The sequence below is a fragment of the Castanea sativa genome, chromosome 5 (assembly GCF_040712315.1).
Source record: "Castanea sativa cultivar Marrone di Chiusa Pesio chromosome 5, ASM4071231v1".
Taxonomy (NCBI): domain Eukaryota; kingdom Viridiplantae; phylum Streptophyta; class Magnoliopsida; order Fagales; family Fagaceae; genus Castanea; species Castanea sativa.
In genome coordinates this window covers 67,587,947-67,609,804 of record NC_134017.1, presented here as the reverse complement: position 1 = coordinate 67,609,804, position 21,858 = coordinate 67,587,947, and the positions used below count along the sequence as shown (strand labels likewise).

The following is a 21,858-nucleotide window of genomic DNA, read 5'->3' as shown; positions in this document are numbered from 1 at the left end:
AGATATATATAGATCTCAATCCAAAGTGACTTGAACAAAGAAAGGGGGGTTGGACGATTTTGTCATAAATAAAAAGGTGACTTGAACATGGAAATATACAGAGCATGTAAAGACAGAGCATATACCCACAAAAGAACAAAAAATACAAAGCATGTACCCACAAATTTTTTAAGTACCCAAAAGAGAACAAATAGATCATGTAAATAGCAAGAACAAATAAAGCACGCACAAATCTAAAATTTTTTTTACAAATATTTCAGAATCTCTTATGGTACTTGGTGGTTTTTGGTAGCAGATCAGTGTTGCTTGGTGTTTAGTTGATCAAAAACTCTATCTTCAAAATATTTTTCTCATATTAGACACAAGTAAAATAAAAAAATAAAATGTAGAGAGGAGAAGAAGAAGAAGAAGAAGAGGAGGAGGAAAGAGGAAAAAGACTTTTACCTATAGCAGCACGAAGAGGCTTGTTCTGTAGCAAAGCAGAGAGACAAGAGGAATCTGGCATGAGGTGAGCTCTAGAGAGGTATTATCCTTTGATTTATAAAGAGTAAAATTGGGTTTTCAATAAAATATTTGGACAATTGGGTAATTGAACACTGCCTTCAACGGTAATATTTATGAAATGCTGTTCCTTCACATTTCAAAAGGCAACTTTTAAAAAATAAAAATAAAAAAACTTTTAATAACCTCACCAAATGCACATTTTATTTTTTTGGTTTCAAAAAGAGCGTTTTCAGCTTCTAAAAGCTGAAGCTGAATCAAACGCACACATAGATGAGTCCATCCCTTTAGCCTATATCGTTTATTGATTGATTCAACTACAGGCTCTTAAATCTCTGGCGTCTCCATAAGAATCGTGTGCTTGAAGGTGGCCTTTAGGTTAAAAGATTTTTGATTGAGGGATGAGAATCATGTGCATATCTTATATATGAAGCCCGGCCTACATGTGATTATTTCTCCTTTGTATTCAAGAAACTATAGATAGTAGTGGATCTTAATATTGGCAAAAGGCCATGAGGGAGGAGTTACAATCCTTGAATAAAAATCAAGGTTGGGTCTCCTTGTTGAGTTGCAAAAAGGACCCACATGAAACTTGACGATTGTGATTTGTGAGGATGGTAAATAAATATGTATTATATAGAAGGATAAAGGAAGCCGCATTCTGCAGATCCACAAAATAAGAATAGAAATTGGGCTCACATTGCACACATAATAAACTTTTCAGAAAGATAAAAGAGATCCATTTTAAATATTTACAAGCAGCATAACTCTCCTCCATTTAACTTCTTCAAGTTTATTTAAGGTTCACACAGACAGCAAATAGATAAAGATGCCCAGGGTAGAGTGTTTATGCTGCCTCTGCAAATCCAACCCTCAGTTTACCAGCATCAAAGATAGTGTGGTAGCGACCCATGAAGACATCCCCCAATATCCTGCATTGCAAAAGAACCATTAGTGAGAATCATCTACACCAGAAGCATCACATATACAGATGCTGAAGGATAAATGGAAAGTTGACTTGAATGGAACTCTACCAGAGAGGTCCACGAGGAGGAGGAACGTCCATAGCCATAAAGCCACTGATGCACTGAGCCGTAGGACCCTCGCCCACCTTCATTATGTACTGGTGACACCATCCAGAAAAGTTTGACATCAGTACAATGATATTCTAGTTATATATTGATGAAGTTTGCCGATATACTATCATCATCTATATATATATTATGACAGTAGCTCGACAAAAGCCAGGGAGAATTTTCGTTCTAAACAACGTCTGGTATCAGTTGGAATCTTTACTCACACAATGATTAAGGAGGAAAAAAAATTCAGAAAGGGGAAACAGTTCAAAGTTATTGAATGTTTCAGCTTGTTTGGCTCTTTAGTTTTATTATGCAGTTTACTAGATACAGATGATCAGATGATGAGTAAGATGCAAACAAAGAAACAATTAAAAAAAAAAATTCTTTGAAGCTTCAATGACACCTCCTATCCTTATAAGAAACTTTTCCTTTCAGAATACATAGTCAGTGAGATAATTTTTTTCTATAAGTAATATATGAACAAGTTCTAATCTAATTCTAAGCTTAACATAATCATACCAAGATGGTTTTATCGATACCATTCTGACAACTTATCATTTAAAAAAATAAATAAGAATAAAAACAAAAAATCTAGACCATTTTGACAAAGCATTGGGCAATTTTATGTTTAGATGGTGGTATTGAAAAAACTGCTACTCAAGGAGCCATTCAAGGTAACCTATATTTTTTATTTTGGATGATACGATTGAACCCATAGAAAACAAGAGTCAGAAGTCAAAGCAAGCTTTACTAGGTCCTGCATATGTAATTTTCAGGTCAAGGATGCACACTAAAGGAGAAGAATTAAGTACAACAACGATCACTGCTGACAAGTTAAAAATACCATAATACTATTACTAAAATTTCTCTCAAAAAGGGGGAAAATATTTCATGATTGATTTGAGATGACATGTTACCTCCTGTGGGGTGAGGTCAAAAACTTTTCCACCAATTGTGAAGGAAACAGTAGGCATGCTAGATATTTTTCCACAATCCACAGAAGATTCTCCCATTGGGCTTGGCACCCGATCACAAAGCTGTGGAAGTACCAGATGGTCAAGTCAGCATGAGCAGCAATCTCCTAAAGATATATACAACAATGCAGTACCAGATATATATTTCACCTCATTGACATAGGTCAGCACATATTCTTGTGTCTGATTCTGCTTTAGCTGGCTTTGCATCCACACAACTGCCATTTCACAAGGAGGGCACATAGCATCACGAAGTCCACCAGATGCTTTGTCACTGGTCTCATCCACGACACTCTCAATGCCAATACTGTACAAAAATATTCACAGACCAATAAGTTCCCCATCTAAAAATTAAATTGGGAGATTTTTTAAAGAAACAATTACAAATGTGTTGCAATTTTTTTACCTTAAGAAAATGAAAAATACCAGAAATAATTAAAAGTTTTCAAAAATGACTGACTAAAGCCAAATTTAAGAACAAAATGATATATTTTGAACTTGACAGCAACATGGGTACCATTTAAGGACTCACAATGCAGTCTGGAAGCAGATAATGAAAAGGAAATAACAACAGGAAACGTTATAAGGGGCACCCCAAGAGAATATATATATTCATTGGTATGTGACAAATGCACCCAATGAGTTTTCAACCCACAACCTTTCCCTCCCACCCGTTATTGTGGGAGGGTGAAGTTCCAGTTTAGCCAAACGGCCTAAACTCACGGGCATATTGTAAGAGAAAGATAAAAAGGACAGAGGACTATTAAAAATGTTTGAGTATGACCTAACACCACGGGCACCATCAAACGTACACAATCCAATCTTTGAGCAGATCTTCTTCGGGTTTGCCTGTTATGCACAATGAAAGCTAGAACTTAGTTCAATAATGGAATTAACTGGAACATTCTGCAAGGGACATAAGTGAATTGACATGCTGAGACAAAATCTTTTCCACTCATTATGAAAAGGATAAAATAAAATAATAAGCTGTATTACCTGATAAGAAAAAAAAAAAAAAAGAAATTAATAAAAGCCCAGTATTTACCTCTGCTACAAGCAAGTCAATAATTGTCTGTCCATACTGCTCAACAACTGCCTTGCATTCCTGGCTAACAACTCCATTGGCTCCAATTGCTTGATTTATCATTGTAATCACAGTCTAACAAAAAAAAAAAAAAAAACCATACATTTCAGGGATAAGCACATGTAAAATATTAAGAATGCAATCACAGATATTTTTCATTTAGAAACATAAATTCTACATCTTAGATTTTCTCACTTTCAAAGCAATGTGCCAAGATGACCAGCCTACAAGCTTTTAGGACACCCAAATGAATAACAGTAATAACCGTATAATTCAGCCATCAAATCAAGATATGAATATGAGAATTAGAAGAATGTGACCAGAAAATCACAGAAGCATATCATAATAAGGATGATATATCTATCAAACAAAGCTCACTTAAAAATGTATTAGTTGTTTCTCATTTTCTGCTTCTACATTGTGTCATCTTGCTCACACAATTACTCTATTGAATAATGTTTCAAGTTTAACCTCAACGGAAACTAGCACTGAAAATGACATCCAAAGTGGCAAAATAAACTAGCACAACATATGAAGCAAGAGATTGATAAACAATAATCGAAATAGCTCCAAAGAACTTGAGCTATTACACATACCGTTGGACCTGCCATTAGGGAAGTTCCAGAATCTGCAATAGCTGCACAACTGCCAGTACAATAGCCTACAGAGCAGCCAGACGGAAAATTGAGTCCCACAAAAGAACAGGAGCCAGATCATAAAAAAAAAATTTATGTCTTCCTTCAACTCCCCCCTTGCCTCCCAAAAAAAAAAAAACATCTCTTTTTCATTTGAGGAATTGTACTAGGCATCGAGAGAGAACATACCAGTTGGTTTACGACCGATAAGAACATCACCCATGTCAAACTATCAAAAAGAAATATATTTTGGCAAAATGAGAAGATAATTGAAAATATAAAAGTATATTGCATATATAATATCTATTAACCATGTTTAAATATGAAGTTTTTAGACAACATAGTACCTACCTGCCAATAGCCTTTCTGTGTCACGGGAACAAAAGTGTGTTTGCCCTTGAAGTGATTTGGATCTACTCCACCAAAGACAAGTTCACCCCCTGCTTCTTCCTCTGTTTTACGGTTGAGCCAGAACGAAAATACTGGCTCTTTAATAAGACCTTGTTCAACCATGTTGTACCTGTACGACAGTCGACAAGCAAGCACCTCATTAAAAATTTCATATTAAGAAACTTATTTCAGTGAAAGACCAATTAAAACCAAAGATATACACACATACCACAAAGGAGTAGCATTTCCAACTGAAATTTCCTGAAATCCAAGTCCTAATAGGCCATCAAATTTTGCCACCAAAAATGTGACCCCAGGCTCTCTAGTTGCCTCAATGAATTCCTGAAGGGCTCAGCTGTAGTTAGTACAGAATAATCAAACTACTAAGATTTGAAACAATGTATAGGAAAAATGTTCAAGGTACCTGACTCTTTACAACTAGGTCCCCAACTTTGACATCATCATAGCTAAAGAAACCAGAAATAGCTCCACTACCATACTGGATAGCAGCAGACGTCCCTTCATGATGGATGATAACAGAGCTAAATCAGACAACATAGATAATACACATATATATTGCGCATTCATAAGGCAATTCTCGAAGACAGCCCCTTGCAATCACGTATCATAAAGTGGGCACCGTAATTAAGAGTAAAGGACATACCATGCAGCATGATGTTGATTATTATAAATGAAAGGAACATTATTCTAAGGTTGTGACAAAAGGACTAACCATTCTTCTTGTACGTTTTTGACTCACTTGACTTGTACTTAGAATGAAAATAACATGCAAGCTGCACCACAAATACAAAAACATGAATCTATTGCCTTCAATCAAGATTTTAATAAAGCCAAGAACACTAATCACATTCATTATAAACATAGAAGTCCAAGCTCACCGATAAAAAGCACTTATCCGATGGCACCCACAGATTAGAGCTACCAGTGTCAAAAATTACAGTGAATATTTGAGGAGGAGTACCAATGCCAATCTCACCAAAATACTGAGCATCCAAGTAGTTCTTCAACGGAACAATATCTGTCTTATCAGAGTCCCCAAGACTATTACGGATATGATACTTCCTAACAGAAGCTCTTACAGCTTGTGCCTCCTTGGACTCGAGCCGCGCAGCAAGGCGGTTGTTTTGGTCCAATTTAATCTTCTTCAGTCCAATCCTAACCAACCTATCATTGGAAGCAGAGGTGACCAGCGAAAACAAAAGGGTTGAAAGGAACACAGATAACACTACTGCTTTCAAATTGCTTCCCATGTTCACCTATTTCATTCACATTGCAATTTTCAGGTTCAGGAAAGGCATGAACAAGCAAAACAAATAATATGCAAAACATATACACATGGGTTGGGTTCAAGTTACATTGGGAGAAACTTTTGTCAATGTTACACCACTCAATAGCTACCTATTGAATGTGTTTTTGACAAATCTATCGTTAGATTACATTCTCTCCTTATACCCTACATGCTTGCAATATATCAACATGTTTGGAGATTAATATCTATCTCATCTATAAAATGTTTAAATTTGAACTTTAAAATTATATGCAAAATATTGACTTTATGCATCAATGGTAAACAACACCTGATCGTCACAAATTTTGGCATTCGTGCTAAGAACATAACAAACATGTAATCTAACAATGAAACTTTAAAAATATTAATTTAATAAAAATTTATAAAGTGGTGTAATGTTAAGTTGAATTTAACAATAAAGCTGAGTTTTTTTTAGCTTAGTTAAAGCTCAGTTTACACATTTTATCTCCATATTCTAACAGTGTAACTTAGTTACAGATCAGTTTTTGATATTTAGAACAGAAAAACAGAACACAATAAATTCTAAACTACGTTTCTATCATTTCAGCAACTTTCTAAGCAACCAAACAGGGAAGTGCCGAAAATTCAAGCACAAGTTCCATTAAACTGCTTCAAAAATAGAAGGAAATTTAAATTTAATCAAAATTTTCAATCCTTCACGATACTAATTCAGTACAGAATCTGAAAAAAATTTATTGTTTCTTCTTTTTTAGTCCAAAACATATTCTAGAAACTAAGTAATTCGTAAATAAAAAGCGCTTAAGCTACAAGCTTTAAGTAAAAAAGTTAAAAATTTCCAAATTTTATTAAACTTTAGTTTCCTTCGTTTTTTTCTCACGAAACAAGCAGAGCTTAACGAGAAAAAAATAAAATTAAAAATTAAAAAAAAAAAAAAAACCACATTTACCAAAAAAGCGCTTAAGTAAAAAGTTAAAATTTTAAACTTTACTAAACTTCATTTTCCTTCGTTTTCCCACGGAACAAACAGAGCTTAATCAGAAAATAAATATAAATAAATAAATAACACTAACCACATTTACCAAAAACAAAAAACAATTTACACAAAACGCTCAAATCACTAACATGAATTCAATGATCAAGCACAATCTCCAACAAATTTGCATCAAAAAGCACTAAAAATATTATAATAATGACCGATCACCAAGCCAATATTCTCACATGCAAAAGACAATAAATTCTTAACAGAGCAAACCAAAACAGAATGATTAAAAAATAATTAATAATTAATAGTATATTAAAAATTTATTGCAATAAATATTTAATTCACTCACCTATTTGTTTAGCAAAAGGAAAAGTAGAGGAAAAAGAGTTGAAGAGAAAAGAGAGAGGAACAGAGAATTTAAACTAGACGAAAGTACAAGAGAGAGAGAGAGAAAGAGACTGTGTGAGACTCAGTGGGGCCCAGCTAATACTGGTATGGTATCTTTCTTCCTTTTGTTTAAAGGGGAAAATGGTGGGGCCCAGTAAATACTATAGCGTGAAAGTTTCGTTTTTTTGAAGCCGTTTGATCTGTTTTTGCAGAAATGGCGTGGTAAGCGTTGGCCACACACGATGGACTCGTGTTTTTTTTTTTTTTTTAGAGGTAATTTGTATTTTTTGAAAATACATATGGTTAAAAAATTGTATAAAAATATATATAATATTATTTAAGAATTGAAAATACGTGTTTAAACTTATGTACTAAACGGGCCATCAAATTATGATGAGTTAAAATGATAACTCTTTATTATTAAACTAAAATACTATTTGGTTCTTTTTGTAAGTGAAAATTAAATCTTAAATCTCTTATTTAATTATAAAAAATTTTATTAGTTAAGCAACTAAAGCCAACAATACAAGTAGTTTTAGTGTACGTTTGGCATTGACTAAAAAATTTAACTTTTTTTACCATTCAGATTATTTTTACTACTATTCATAAATCTTATTACACTTTTGGTACTATTCATAATTCACGAGTCTCACTATACTATTACAGCTACATTTTAACTTTATTTACAATATTTTTAATAAAAAATTGTCAGTATCAATTAAATAAGTTGTTTTAGTTAATATTCTTTTTGCCTCTTTTTTTATTTTTGGCCGTCTGATTTAGGCGAAATTGGCGGTGATCGGAGATGCGTTTGGGGAACTGGGGAAGTGTTGCTTACGTGGCAGTGGTGCATGCAGTTTGTTCACTTCAACACGCGACACCTCGTTTTTTAGTCTCGTGGGAAGTTTGTGGTTTTGTGAGAAAAATACAAGAGGAAGGCAATTGCAGGAATAGCTTTTTTGCTCTTCATTCATTCTGTACTAACTTCATTAATGATTGTAGGACTAGGACAGATATTTTGAATGCTTGCTTGGGTTTATAATAGGCCTTTAAAGGAATATTTACTAGGTAAACATTTTCGAATATAAACAAGTTCTTTTTAGGCAAATTCAGCTATATATTTAGAATAATTGTTCATTAATAGCACCAACAACCTAAGCATTTCATGAACTACAGAATTAATGGTTAGTCCTTCTCCAATAAGCCTTTTGTGGTCTCCATTTTGTTTTTTGTTTTCCAAAAATAAAACCAATAACCTTATAAAGTTATAATCTGTACATATTAAAAAAAAAATCCCCTTTTTGGTGTCCAGTCTACACTATTACGGTTTGTCAAAATTAACCTTTTTTTTTGGGGGGGTAAAAATCGCTGTCAAAATCAATCTCATTGTACGGTTTTAAATGCATGTGAGAGGTGAGGTAAGATCACAACTCACAAGAATGATTCAGCCTAGGCAGTCCCATAGCTAGTACTATTTCTTAAAAGGACAAGAAACCAATCATTGCATTGTAGGTTTGGTCCGTTTGGATTTGCCCTCAAAAAAATTGGTAGGTTTGGCTGAACAAGATGAAGATGTTTCCGAAAAGCAAGCTCAATAGCTTTGGATGATCGTAATAAATTAATTTAAGGTAACCCAACTGAAAGATACACTCCTTGAGTGCAAGGAAGAGAATGCTTAGAAGGGAACTTTGGAAACTAAAATCACCAACTACATAGATGATCACATGAATATGCCTATCTCCAACATTGAAAAACTTGTGTGTTAGACAAGTTCATAAGTCATGACCACCAAAGGACCACAGTATGTCCATTTTTTATGTGCAGTTTTGGATGGAGTGAAAAAAGAGAGTAGCACAATGTTTGCTAGAAATTATCCTCTATCCAAATTAGTAGACATGGCAATACGGATCAGAATTTTCTAACCTGATCCAACTCGAAAAATACTTGACCCGAACTCAATTGTTTTTTTATGTGAAGCAAAACGGGTTGACCCATGACCTAACCCGACCTAGATAACCCATCACTCGACCCGTTAAAAAAAATTCACTAAAAAAATATTTAAACTACGTCATAATACTAGGTGCATAAAGCACAAAGTATCAAAACTAATAGTCAATATATTATAGAAATAAAGTTATAAAAAAGTAAAATTGTTGTCAAGAGATGACATGAGCAAATGACTATTTAAGTTTTATTTTATTTATTTATTTATTTGTTGAAGACTATTTAAGCTTCATCACAACAAATAAGAGCTAAGCTTGGACATGACATGAGAGAATGAGTTATGAGACAAGACAAAACACAAGGTTGTCAAGACAACCATTAAAAAAAAAAAAAATCTCATTCAATACTAGTTGTAGTCCATTGTCCAAAGCCAAAGACACCCACAATGCACAAACCTAAAAGTTGAAACGTGACAAACCATAACAAAGTCCATTGTCCATTGTGCTATGTTTTTTTAATAATAAAGATTGTAATGCTGTGTGGTATTATTTTTCATTGCAATTTTTTTTAATGATTAGGAATTTGATCATTATGAAAGTGGTCGTGGTGCCAAAACAAAAAAATCTCAGATGGACTTGTATTTAGAAGAGCCTAGACTTAACAAAAAGAGAAATTCAAAGTTAAAAGTGCTCTCTTGGTGGAAAGAGCATTACAATCGGTTTCCAGAGCTCTCTTTAATGGCACGGGATCTCATTAGCATTCCGATAAGCACTGTTGCTTTTGAATCAAGTTTTAACACTAGGAAAAAAATTCTTACTACATATGGATCATGTCTTTTACCTAAGAATGTGGAAGTTACGTTGTGTACTAAAAGTTGGCTATATGGATTTGAAGGCAATTGAATTTTTTTATAGTCATAATTATAAAATTTTAATTCTTTATTGATTTGCTTTATTAAAATATTGTATTGTAGACGAAGATGCTGATGAAATTGGCCAACTTGAGCTATAATTTGCAAGTATGAATATTGCAATGCTGAATCTACTACCAACGTTGAGTAGATTGAGATTGAGGTGTAATTCTTATAAAATATTTACTTATTCTTCTTTACTTAATATGTTGTGTTTATTTTTAAATCTTTTTTTGTTTAGTTTATCTTTCTAAGTAATCTAATTTTACTATTATTTTAAATGCAACAGGAACATGTGCACTTAAGAAGACCGATAACTTGATACTTTGTTGGCTTATTTGTTTTGTTTGTTTTAAGATTTATCTCTTTTTGAAGATGTAAACTTGTAATTATATGCATTTTGACAGTGAACTATTAACATTGAAGAATTTTTCTATCATGAATTTATGACTATAAATAATTTTTGTCATGCTCAAGACTGTCAGAATTTGAAGAATATTAACAAGTGGCATTAAGTGCAATTAATTTGCTTAATTGATTTTATTCATTTTTTCTAAACAGGTTGTCATTGATTTGTTTTTGTAATTGAAAAAAAAAACTTGTTTGAAAAATACGGGTCAACACGACCCGCAACCCGATTCACCCGTTTTGACTTGCAACCCGTTTGACCCGCAAACCTGATTGACCCAAACCCAACCCAACCCGCCCGTTTTGCCACGTCTACAAACTGGCCAATATTTTGCTTTTCGACTTTTTTGTATGATACTCTAATGCGGATTCACTACTAATAGTAATTTTAATATATACCAATCTTCATTGTACATATCAGTAATTGTACACACAAAAAAAAAAAAATTAAGTTTTTTTTTTTTTGTTTCAACATAAATATTTTCTTTTAGAAATCATTTTTGTCTAAAAACATTTTTAGAGGAAACTACTTGCTCTCCTACTGTTTAGTTGTATTCTTGAAAATACTCTATAAAATAAATTATGTCCTAATATTTTTATATAGATATAAAAATAAAGATTTTATTTCAACATTTAAATTATTAATAATACAAAATTTAATGATATCAATATAAAAAATAAGAACAATCAAAATAAAAGTTATTGAAAACTACTCTAATAAACACAATTTAAATAATATAATAGTGCAACAAAAAAAAAGTACTGGGAAATATTTTCTGATGCCTAAACTTCTTATTAAATATAAAAAAGAGTGGGTTTTAGCCTTTGTTTATTACTAAGAATTGTTGGAAAAATAGAAAGGAAAATATACACCTTTTCACCCTAACTTTATTTTGATTAACTGTCATTTTAATCCACTAAGTTTAAAAGTTTAATTATTTTAGCACATTAATTTTGCTTATGTGATTACCATCGCGCACTCTTGATGTGGTGGTGGCTCCACAAGTATAAATACTTGTGGAGTGTGGAGGGCAAGGGTCATGGTTCAAATCTCTAAAAGGGAGCTTCACACACATATATACTTAGATTAAGCTAGATAGAATAGATTAGTTAGAGTAGAAATTTTATCTTGTATCAAAAAACTTTGATTATGTGATTACTTTACTCCTTCATTCTACTGCCATTAAAATATTTCTATTAATTCCCTTATAAAATGATGTTGTTTCACATTTTTAACATATGAATGAATATCTAATAAATTAAAATAAAATTAGATCAAAAAAATAAATTAAAATAAAATTAGTTGATTGCTACTGAAGATTCATTGGAGTTGAAATCTTAAGATAAGGTCTAAGAAAATAAATTTGATTAAAAGATAGAGGTATATCTTAAAAAGAATTAAAATTAAAAAGTTGTACATATTCATATACAATATTCCGAAATTTTCTATGATACACAATATATCTGTCCGCAACTGGGAAAGAAGTTACAGAAAAATATGTGTTAGTGGACTTATTGGGAAATGTTGGGCCTTTATATTTCAACTAGTTGGGCCTTGGAAATTAAAACGTACATTTTATAATATTTTTTTCTTTAGAAATAACAAAGAGTACTGGGTCTTTAGAAGCACGGGCTATAAAACTATCCAAAGAACAAAAAATAAAATTAAAGTACCTTTCAAGCCCAACGAAATACTATTTCGGCGAAATTAGGGCCTAAAGGTGCTTACTATAAAACTAAAGTGGACCTTTTATTTTTTATTTTTTGAGAATCAAACTAAAGTGCATTTTTTTTAAGAAGAAACTAAAATGGACCTTGATAAAAAAGAAAAAGAAAAGAAAAAAAGGTTTGCACCTCATCTTTTTATATCTTTGTATGATCCAGCCAATAACAGAGTTCATTAAATTCATAACTAAAATACAAACACAAGGGATTAGCCATCCTTTAAAATCAATTAGTTAATATAATATATATTTTTTTAACTATTATTTGGTTTCCAATGCCTAATAGTTGCTTCTAGTCAAAAGGGGGACTTGAATGATAATTTTATTAATGCAAAAGTTAGAGCATATCTAATAGATAATGTAAAACATTTTTTCTTCCAAATTTTGGAAACCCAAGCCCAAATATAGAGCTCCAACAAATTAGTTCTTAATGACCCAGACCCAGTTAGACAATGTAGTTCTAGTCTAGGTTTTGTTGGTCGCAATATGTGGAGATCAGTTTGGTCTTTGCTAGTCCCAACAATAAATAGTTTGAGTAAGAATTCTGTCTAGGTTGAACCTTTGTACTCTGCGTCACCAGGCAGAGCAAACCATTTTACATGCTTTTGTGGTCTTGTCCAATGGCAGAGCAAACCTTTGGGGCATGTAGTTTGAAGATGCAGGGCCGGCTCTATTATGAAAGTGAATGATACGGCCGCCTAAGGCCCCAGGTAGAAAAAGGTTCCTAAATTTTAACCAATAAAGTAATTTTCTTTTTAGTCTAAAAGTATTAATAAAGCTCAAATATTAGTCAATAAATAAAACAATATTTTTTATCAAATGAAATACAAGAAAAAGAGAGAAAAATGTTACGTCTACAACATGTTTAACAACAAATCTCAAGTGTCAGGTTGTTATTAGCTATTATTGGTTGGCAAAAAAGTAATTTCAATAGTGGGTTAAAATTAGAATCAGTAACAACTTAATACTTAGGATTTGTTGTGAAAATATTGGGAAAAAAGAGCAGTACACAAATAATTTTACAACATTTTTCACAACAGTTGAGTTGACAAACTTTTACTTGTTTTTATCTAGACCTACCGCAAATATCACGTTTTTACCACTACCAATCTGTCATATCAACAACTATGAAAAGTTGTCAATTTTTTTGTGTCTATAGATTTTCTGAAGAAAAAAAAGTCTACGTAGCTAATTAGTAGTTTTACAACTAAAACAAGATAATAGAATTTAAGTCATATTTAATTTTTTTTCTCAAAAAAATTCATATTTAAATATATAAAAAGTTTCAAATCAATTTTCTCCTAAGGCCCCCAAATGCATCAAGCCGGCCCTCAAGATGCTAATGTGTTCTTGCATTTTTTTTTTGCTTAGCAATTGTGCTCTTAGTCCCTCCTAGACAGTGATAAGTGGTAATGGTTAATGGGTTTTGGGTCTATGGGTGTTTGAACAATGCTGGTGGGTTGTGGGTGGAACAAAAGATTATTTTTTTGAGTTGTGAGTTGAGCACTATATTTGTGAGTCTATTATGTATGGGTTGTATGTAGGTAGTGAAAAAGAAGAAAGGGAAGTAATTAATAAGAAGAAACCTGGGGAGAATGGATAAAAAAGTGAGACATTTGAGAATAGAAATTTATAAAGGAAAAATAAAAGAATAAAAAGATTGTTTATATAAAATAGAAAAAAGATAAACACGTATCTAGTTTGTTGAAAATATATTTGAAAATGAAATTAGGTAAAAATGAAAACGTGGCTTTTCCTCGAAATTTAGATGAGAATTTTGAAATGGTGTTAAAGATGCTCTCTCAGTAAAAAAGTTATGGTATTCTTTTTGGATAAGCTTGAGATTTACAACTGTAAAGCTTTATCGAATGTCACATTATTTAAATCAATTATTGGTTAAGCACATGGGAAGACATCATCATTTCTTTTTTTTTTCCCCTTTCAAAGTATCTAGTAAAAAAGTCTACCCATTATGCGCAAGAGTTAATTCAATCTACCAATATAAATGTCTATTACATATATAATTATTTGTTACTCAAAACATGGAGCTTTCACTCCAACATAACTTATTTAACTTATATATATCACTTTTTAAAGATTTCAACACAACACCAAAAAGCACAGAGGTGCTTCACACCAAATCACAAGCAATTACCTAGAAATTCCTATGTGCACAATGGATCAACAATTTTCTCCATGGAAGAGAAAATGCAAGGAAATTTAGGAGTTAAAAGAAATTGAGATTAGTCTTGCTGTTCACATGCATGCACGTGTGATCATAAAAAACAGGGTGTTCTTCTCTCACTTCTCATTAGTCTTCGGTCTTTAATTATGGTCTGTTTTCCATTTCCCAGTACTCACGCCTCTTGGTGGAGCTGAAAGAGTAAAAGATCCTTGTACGGTGGACGAGGTACGGTGCGACTCACAAAGTTCCAAGTTTCTTTGTTTTTCTCGCTCTCTAAATTTTAATAGTATTACCACATGATTGGAATTGGGTGGCACAACTCATAACGTGATGTCAATCAAGGTGGACGAAAAGTCAAAAACGTATCCCAGTTGTCCAATTGAAAAAGATGTACCAAAATAATCCACGAAACTACAAGTACCACCCACCATTTCTTCAATAGTCTTTGAAAAAAAAAACAGAGAAAATTAGTATTGGCAATTTTATAGTTGTATGAAGTTGACCTCTATATCATTCATTTTCATCATTCATGTCTCACACACGTAATTGCCTGGAAAGTCTCTTCTTTGGTCTACGATTTCAGGCCCGGATTAATTGTACAGAGTTTACGTGTCAAACTGTGGGCCGAATTTCTTGACTAGAATATTAACGAATATACCTCCAAACTCTTTTTTGTGTAAAGCCAAAAACAACGATGATTCTTTTCTTCATGTAAACGGTGTGTTGTTTGTCTTTACTGTTCCCAAGATTGGGTCAGTGATTGTTTAATTTGAAGGAAAAACAGAACAAAGATTAAAATAATTGAGAAAGTCTAATGATGTAACAAAGCAGCTAGAATTTTTTTCAATTTTTTTTTTGTCTATGTATTTACTGAGAAATTTGAATCAAATTATTCAAAATGAAACAATAAGAAATAATGAACTTGTGTGTCATAAACCCTCCCACAACAAGGACAAAAATTATGAACATCTAATCACATTCTCATCCCACCAAAAAAAAAAAAAAGGTAAAGCCCCCCAATAAAAGAACAAGATCGGTAAAAAAAAATTAAGAGAAAATTATCAGGCCCAACTTCTAATTCCCTGGAAAATTGCCGATTTTGTTGCTATTGTTGGAGTTGCTTGTGGTCATGCTGGCACTGATATTGTTATTGGTAGCGGTGGTGGAGGTGTTGTTGTTATTATTTGGATGAGCTCCGCCACCAATGATGGATGAGATAGCGGCTGCTAGAGCTGCCGTGAAATTTGGGTCAGCTGTGATGGCTGCTGTGGCAGCACTGACTGTGTCAGCCAATGAGGGCTGCTGCTGCTGCTGGGTTTGATGCAAGGGTAGTTGGGGTGCTTGGTGGCCCAATTGGGAATGTCCCATATCTTGGGAAAGCTGGAGGCCCGAGAATTTGGACTGGTTGTAAAGTGCTTGACCAAAAACTTGAGGCAATTGTGCGGGTTGTACTGACCCAAAACCATTCTGGCCTTGACCTGGGAAATGGATTGGGAATTGAGTTTGGGGTCTTGGGAATTGTAATGGGTTTGGGGTATGTGTGAGGTCTAGTGTCACAGTTGGAAATGGTGCCGACGCTGAAATTGTTGCCATGCTTGATGAACAAGGGAGAATAGCCCTTGCTAGCAAGTTTGGGTTCATTATCCCATCTGCACTTGACATAGACCCCGAGAGTAACATAGAGGCAGCTGCTGTTGTGGTTGATGCCATGGCCATTGCAGCTGGTGGAAGTGGATGATTGTGGTTTCCTTCATAAGTTGTGATTAGAATTGATCGATCTTCGGCACAACGTTGAACCTGTAAATCAAAACCCAGAATTCTTATTAGTACTCTAAACCAGGATTTACTGTATTTGATTGAAACTATATACGATTATGACTAGCTAAATTCTATAATGGAACAATTACAAGAATATAAAAACTTACTTGTTTGCGAACAGGACAACCAACTGCCATAGTGCATCGATAATAAGCCCGGGGACATGGGTTTCCTTTGGCCATTTTTTGTCCATATTTTCGCCATTGGCAACCATCAGTAATCTGCAAACGAATCAAATTACATAAATTTCACTCACAAAAATGTACACCCTTTTTGTTGAAATTTGTTACAAGATTGACAAATTAACGTACCATGGGTGCTTCTGACCGTGCACGAACTGAGACACGAGCCTTTCTCATGGTGGCTTCGGTGGATTGATCAATAGGCTTGTTTGGAGTAAATTTTGGAGCCTTATTAGGAACCCAACCTTGTGATTCAGATTCTGGGCTCTCTTCCCTACCAACTCTTTTAGCATCTTTATCCGAATCATATGGAACAACCTCACTGTTCTTCACAACATTAGAATTGTTCCTTGGAGATCCAGAAATGGTCCTATCTTCTGAGGAAGAGTTAGATATCTCGTCTGCCTCAGCTGTGGCACCAGGACCTGGATTCATAAACTGTATAGGTACCATTTGTGACCCTCCAACCTCAAGTTTTCTCTCTTCAGATTTAGCTTCAACAACCTGACCATAATACCAATAAAATTAAATGAGTTATTTTGAACACATACACAATTATGATACAAGGACAAAACTAAGGTATTTCCCAAATTAAATTTATCCATTTTTTTTAGGTGTAGTAGTTGTTGTTACCTCGTTCTCTTGTGCACTATCGGCTCCACGAGTCTGTTGCTGTTGCATTAATGTTACAAGGTGATTATGTAAGACACTGTAATTATTGCTCACTTGACTAAGCATTTCCTTCAACCTTTGATTCTCCACATTCATACGTTGGAGCTCCATTTGTAAGTGTGCCAGCTGAAACATACACGTGAATTTCTTTAATGGGCAATCTTCCAAAATTATTGCAAAACAAAAAAGGGAACCCCCAAAAAAAAAAAAAAAAAAAAACCTTATCCTTTTTTTTCTTATCTAGAATAAATAGATAATCTAGGAAAATCTCTTACCTCAATCTTAGCTCGCTTATCATCTGAGTCTGATGAAATCCCATCATCCACCGTTGATTGATCACTTCCGGTATTAGCAGTAAGAAGGTGTAACCCAGTCTATATTTAGAAAAAACAATAATTAGCATCAAAAGCAAATATCATATTGGATAAATTAATGATAATACACTTTAAGAAAGAAAGAAAAAAAGTGAAAATAAATTAGAGAGCTTACGTTGACATCCAAATCAGGCCTTGAAGGAGCTTCACCAAGAGAATTCTCCTTCTTGACACTAACTCTATTAGCTTTGGAAGCATCATCATCACGATCATGATGATCAGCATCTTCACTAGCTAAACGAGGCTTTTTGGCAAAGAAGTCAACCTCATCAACAACAGCCCTACGGGTCTCGACATGATCAGACGGCGGTGATGAAGCAGCAGCAGCAGGCTCATGGTGATGATGATGGTAATCTCTACGGCCAAGATTCACCGGAAACATAGTATTATCGAGGCTGATCGATCTCTTGTTGTGTTGGTGGTGGTTGTTGTTGTTAAGGTTGTGTTGTGGGTGTGGGTGTGGGTGTGGGGGCCTTTTGTTGTTGTTGTTGTTGTTAAGGAAAAAACCGAGAGAGTCAGAATCAAGGGTAAGACCCCATCCTTTGTCCATAAAAGCAAGAAAGAAAGGTTTTTTTTTTTCAGAGACAAAGCAACGAAAAAAAAAAAACTATAGAGATAGAGAAGAAGAGATTTTAAGAGGATGAAGGAAGTCTGTGAAGTCTTTTTCCGGTGCAATGGGCTCGCCTATAAAAAGGGTTTGGAACGAAGACCAAATGGATTGGAATTTAGATTTTTATTTATTTTTAATTATTAATTTCTACTTTTTGGTGTGTATTTGAGAGGGAGAATTTGATGGGACTTTGCTATTTGCGTCAGACGGTGCGTCACTCTGCCCAGATGGCTTTGGGGTCCACAGTTGTTTTGTGGACTTTCCCCTTTCGGATTTCCATTTCAATGGGTTGCCCCATTTTGTCTTCTTCACCCATTAACTTGCTCCAACATCAAATTGATTCCATTTTTTTTTTCCCTGTTTCACTCTCCTTTCACATTTTAATTAACTTTTTAAAGAATTTATCAGTCGAAGTAAATGAAACTATTTTTTTTTATTACCAAAACCACTTAATCTCCCTTACTATTCTTCTTCCTAAAAACTATGACTTTCATATGTTTTATTTTAATAATATTTATGTACACGAGTTATAGGTGTTTCACGTTTTGTTTGAATTCAATCGATATAAATCATGAAATTTAAATTTTAAATAGAAAGTATGATTATTTTTTTGAATCTTTAAAAATATATATATATGCCCCACTTTTAACAAATTAACATTATGGTTCTTACTTCTAAAAAAGAAAAAAAAAACATTATGGTTCTAACTTGTATTTTAACATTGTTTTCATTTTAAGTAATACTTTCTTTAATTTATAATGAACACAATACTTACTTGTTCTTAATTTGAACCTTTATTTTATATATAATTATACATTATTGTATAATTTTCAATATATAACTTAGTAGTTGGTATAAAAGTTAGATAAGATTTGTTTTTCTTAAATATGATAGGATTTAAATTTATAGCTTCCACTTAATGATGAGTACTTACTAATTACTATCATAAGTAAGTCACCAACTCAATTTTAGTAAATCACAATTTTTTTAGTGTAAGTGAAATTTGTAGTTAAGACATTAACTCAATTTTTAGTATAAGACCAAATAAAAGTGAAACTTGAACTGAAACATCAAAAATTTAAGAGATTAAATTCTATAAGGACGTGTAATAAAACCCATATTTTACCCCTCCAGTTTCAACATATTACATCATCTTATTACATATTTAAAAATAAGCAAAATCACACCCAATCATTTCTAATACCTATATATAAATCCAACCAAATTAGGAGTTTATTGAGATGTTATTAAATATGGTAGGATGTATTAAATTATAAATAAAATACTGATGTGATAATTTCTTATTAAATTGTGTAAAATATAAGGTTTACATTCCATTCTTATCAAATTTGGACTAAAAAATTAAACCCACTTTTTTCCAACTATCAAATTATCAAAACTGAATTGCTCCTAATCTTCAATTTTTTCAAGCAATGTGTGAACAATAGACAAATATTCAAAACAAAGGTAAAATAAAATCCAAGTTTCTGCAAGTATCAAATTTGTAAAAAAAAAAAAAAGAACTAGATTCCAATTTTCAAATTTTTTCTAAGCAATGTGAACATAGACAAAACCGGGTCGGGGATCCCAAAAGAAAGTTTGGTAGGTGGTAAGTACCGACCCAAAAGAGGTAGACAAAAAGGGAAAAAAAGGCAGAAGTGAGTGATAGAAACGAGGTTTCGTCCACATTTCGTCAAGAAAAGAGTTTGACTGGGCTTCATTTCTTCTATATATCTATAAAATCAAAACCCAAAGAAAAAAAGAAAAAGAAAACCCACCGCCCCGAACGGTGCGGCGCGTTCCACGTGAGGAAATAAAAAAAAAAATGTATAAAATAAATGAAAAAAAGCGTGGGGGGGGTAGCCAAGTCAACGAATTTGACGGCCCGGCTCTTCTCTCTCTCTCTCTCTAATGCTATGTTGGTTTTTTCTCTTCTGAACTGGTGGGGGCTGTTGATGACTGGCGACCGGGTGGGCCAGTGGACTAGTCTCTGCATGGCCCCACGTAGCATGACATGATATACCACGTTTCAGATCTCTCTACATCTACCCCCCGGGAACCATGTTGACTGTCCACCCGTGGGACCGAGTCCCTTGCTTAGACTTTCTTTCTTTCACCTATTGCTCCCCCCTCCCATCTATCATATTCATATTATTCATATTCATATACTTCTTCTACTTAAAATACTACTATTTTGTCCATGACTACTCATTAATACACACCTAGTTTTCTTTTGACTTTAGGTAAATAACCCCTGGAGAATAGGTGGTTAACCTTGTTTTCTTTTTCTCTTTTTTTTTTTTTTATTCTTTTTTAATTTGTCTAGATAAATATTTTAGGAATTATCAAATGGGGTGAGGTCTACAGTATTTTGTGCTCAAATCAACCTATCAACTATTAAAAAGTATTGTTAAATGAATGAATGAATTTTAAGAAATAGTTTATACTTAAAGGATATTTAGTAATTTATTATGGTATGTGGTCTTAAGTTTGAGCCATGTTTTTACTCTACCTCTTATTTAAAAAATAATAAGTCCCACATATTAGATCTCATCTAGTGGTTTTCAGTGTCTCGTGATGAAATCAAACAAGTTTGGGATTCCAAAACTCCTCCATAACATTTTGGGATCACATCTATGAGATTTCTTCTTATAATTACTTGGCATATGTGGAATTGGAAAACTGCACCCAAATCTAATAATTTGGGCACTTAAGACCTAAGGTTTGTTTTTTCACTTTACATTAGTATTATGCTTGTATGATGTATGATTTAACTAAAATTTAGATGTAAACTAGATAAAATATTTAAGTGATATACAAGAATAAAATAAATAGTAAAAATAATAGAATAAAAATTATTTTACGTTACGTAATGAATGCACATGGGTACATATCCAAAGAATATAATATAATTTAAAATAAATAATAAAACTTGTAACCACGACGGTTAGAATCCAACTTTTATTCTATTGGATTTTACATGATGGGTAGGGGCGGAGCTATAGCTAAGCTTAGCGGGCCATGGCCCCTCCAATTTTTTTTTAAACTCTTTTATTTTTTGTATAGTTATTAAAAATTTTAAATACTTAGCTTCAAAAATAGAATTCCCCCCCTCCCCCCCAATAATTAAGTTAGTCTAATAATGCTCTTAAAAAATAATAAAATTTGTCAATTGGCCTAGTAGTTATATAGACTAGGTAGTTTTGATTTTCTCAAATTCATTTTTTGTTATGTTTAATATCAAACTAGACAAATTTTGAACCCTCATTGGAATTTAAAAAAAATGATAAATTTCCCTAAAAATATTATCTAGTGAATATGCATATGACAAAGTAAATAATTTTTTATACTATATATTTATAAATTATGAGCAACCCTAGTATTAAAGTATTAAGGGTTATATATATCTATGTGTATTTATGCATGTATGTGATGGTTTAACTTGACTCTTGACTAATATATTTAGTACTACAATTAGGCCCCACCAAATAAAATTTTTAGCTTCTCCCCTGAATATGCGTGGGTTGGATATGAACTTGAATAATTAATTATTATATTGTGAATGTTTTAATTATAATAACTAAATAGCTGATTATTGTGAATGTTTTAATTATAATAACTAAATAGCTGATTATTTTATAGTTTTATAATTCTTATCCAATGTATAAGAGGATTTTTTTCACTATTTAAATTGCTAACAAGAATTTG

The 21,858-nt window shown here is 32.9% G+C and overlaps 2 protein-coding genes across 2 annotated transcripts; both read right to left on the bottom strand.

Moving 5' to 3' along the window:
• Positions 1-1,178: 1,178 nt before the first annotated feature.
• Positions 1,179-7,413, bottom strand: LOC142636236 (aspartic proteinase-like). The gene is made up of 14 exons (XM_075810382.1): positions 7,286-7,413; positions 5,563-5,940; positions 5,397-5,457; positions 5,088-5,182; positions 4,893-5,005; positions 4,625-4,793; positions 4,463-4,502; positions 4,235-4,299; positions 3,600-3,713; positions 3,339-3,403; positions 2,705-2,861; positions 2,498-2,617; positions 1,536-1,624; positions 1,179-1,433 (listed from the first exon to the last, which is right to left on the bottom strand). Exons 2-14 carry the CDS (start codon positions 5,932-5,934, stop codon positions 1,349-1,351), a joined length of 1,545 nt encoding a protein of 514 aa, XP_075666497.1. The 5' UTR covers positions 5,935-5,940; positions 7,286-7,413; the 3' UTR covers positions 1,179-1,348.
• A 7,918-nt stretch (positions 7,414-15,331) lies between these two features.
• Positions 15,332-18,196, bottom strand: LOC142636308 (putative WRKY transcription factor 31). Its single transcript, XM_075810486.1, has 6 exons — positions 17,656-18,196; positions 17,442-17,540; positions 17,128-17,292; positions 16,624-16,998; positions 16,420-16,533; positions 15,332-16,291 (listed from the first exon to the last, which is right to left on the bottom strand). The coding sequence occupies exons 1-6, from the start codon at positions 18,088-18,090 to the stop codon at positions 15,569-15,571; spliced, it is 1,911 nt and encodes a 636-aa protein (XP_075666601.1). The 5' UTR covers positions 18,091-18,196; the 3' UTR covers positions 15,332-15,568.
• Between the last annotated feature and the right edge of the window lie 3,662 nt (positions 18,197-21,858).

Bases quoted from the DNA above. Each gene is read 5' to 3' on its own strand.
- LOC142636236 (XM_075810382.1), bottom strand. From the start codon at position 5,934: ATGGGAAGCAATTTGAAAGCAGTAGTGTTATCTGTGTTCCTTTCAACC. The intron at 2,862-3,338 runs GTCATACTCAAA...ATTTTTGTACAG, and splicing joins GATGGTGCCCGTGGTGTTAG to TATTGGCATTGAGAGTGTCG. The intron at 2,618-2,704 runs GTGAAATATATA...GTACTTCCACAG, and splicing joins TGCTGACCTATGTCAATGAG to CTTTGTGATCGGGTGCCAAG.
- LOC142636308 (XM_075810486.1), bottom strand. From the start codon at position 18,090: ATGGACAAAGGATGGGGTCTTACCCTTGATTCTGACTCTCTCGGTTTT. The intron at 16,534-16,623 runs GTACGTTAATTT...ATTCGTTTGCAG, and splicing joins CACGGTCAGAAGCACCCATG to ATTACTGATGGTTGCCAATG. The intron at 16,292-16,419 runs GTAAGTTTTTAT...TTTGATTTACAG, and splicing joins GTTGTCCTGTTCGCAAACAA to GTTCAACGTTGTGCCGAAGA.